At 51.6% G+C, this 1,233-nt stretch overlaps 1 protein-coding gene across 1 annotated transcript; it reads right to left on the bottom strand.

Annotated features, from left to right (window-relative positions):
• Nucleotides 1-21: 21 nt before the first annotated feature.
• LOC117117493 (transport and Golgi organization protein 1 homolog) lies at nt 22-1,180 on the bottom strand (the record flags this gene model as incomplete). Its single annotated transcript, XM_033261802.1, has 1 exon — nt 22-1,180. A coding segment is annotated over exon 1 (1,159 nt), but the record flags the coding sequence as incomplete, so codon positions are not given.
• Nucleotides 1,181-1,233: the final 53 nt, after the last annotated feature.

Below are 1,233 nucleotides of genomic sequence, written 5' to 3'. Positions count from 1 at the left end.
TCATTCTATCGTTGGATTCACCCGACTTCTCCCTCTTTTCGTCGCTCAGAAGTCGTTCGAGTTGTGGGATCTCCTGTCGATGTCTTTCCAGCTCCCGCTTCAACGAATCCGTTTCTTTCGAATCCGTTACATTCTTGTCAACGTTCGAAAGTTGGGACTCAAGATTTGCGCGTTCTCTTTCGGACGTATTCAGCTCGCGAAGCTTGTCGAGATCTGCCGAACGTCGTTCGGCCGTCGCTTGCCACGACCTCTTCTCGGCTTGCCACCTATGAAGGTCCTCCTTCGACCGACGTTCGGAATCGGTCGCGAGCTTCAGTTTCTCTGAGAGGGACGAGCACTCGTCAAGAGCCTCTTCCGCTTCGGCCGATCGCGAAATTTTATCGGATTCCAGTTTAGCTATCCGATCGAGATGCTTCTCTTCCCGTTCCTTTAGGGCCGCATGCAACTTACCTGTGTCTCTTCTCAGTTTCGATTCCTTTTCTTTAAGAAAAGATATCTGCGTTCGAAGATTTTCGATCTCGTCCGAGTGGCTCGCCTTCGCCGTTGCAAGTTTCGTTTCAGCGTCCGATTTCTCCCTCTCGAGACCGTCTCGAAGCGATCCCAGTTCCTTGGCGTGGGATTCGTGAGATTCGTCTCGTGCCTTCTTTAATTCTTCGACCCTTTGCTTCCACTGAGGAATTTCATTCTCGATTTTTTCATGGTTCGACTTCAGCCTGATCTCGGTTTCCTTGGCGGCCGCCAGATCGCGGGACGTCCGTCGCAGTTCGTCTTTCGTCTTTTCTAGAAGGACAGAAAGTTCGGAACTCCGGTCGTCCGCGCATTCTTCGCGCGCTCTCGAGAGGTCCGTTTGCAATGCGGCTATCTCGTCTTTGAGAGCGGTCGCCTCGCGTCCCTTGTTAGCGAGCTGCACCCCCAACCCTTTTATTTTCCGTCCGTCACGTTCCTTCCCTTCTTTGAGGACGGCGATCTCGTCTTCGAGACCGGCCGCCTCTCGAATCTTCTTCGCGATCGTAGCGTCCAACTCTTTCATCCTCTTCACGTTTCTTTCAATCTCCTCTTTGTAGGCAGTCATTTGATCGTCAATCTCACTTCCGTTCCGTTTCATTTTCTCTTCCAGGGTGTCGATCTCGTTCCGCAAGTCGATAGCCGTGCGATCTTTATCGGAAATCTGCTTTTCCATCCTCCTACTCTCCTTCTCGTTCTCATCCTTCAGGGCGGTTAATTTTTCGACAT

Source organism: Anneissia japonica, unplaced genomic scaffold (assembly GCF_011630105.1).
Source record: "Anneissia japonica isolate Jap-2015-1 unplaced genomic scaffold, ASM1163010v1 scaffold56527_len1245_cov211, whole genome shotgun sequence".
Lineage (NCBI taxonomy): Eukaryota > Metazoa > Echinodermata > Crinoidea > Comatulida > Comatulidae > Anneissia > Anneissia japonica.
Note: the sequence above shows the minus strand (reverse complement) of the source record. Positions and strands in the feature narration are given on the sequence as shown.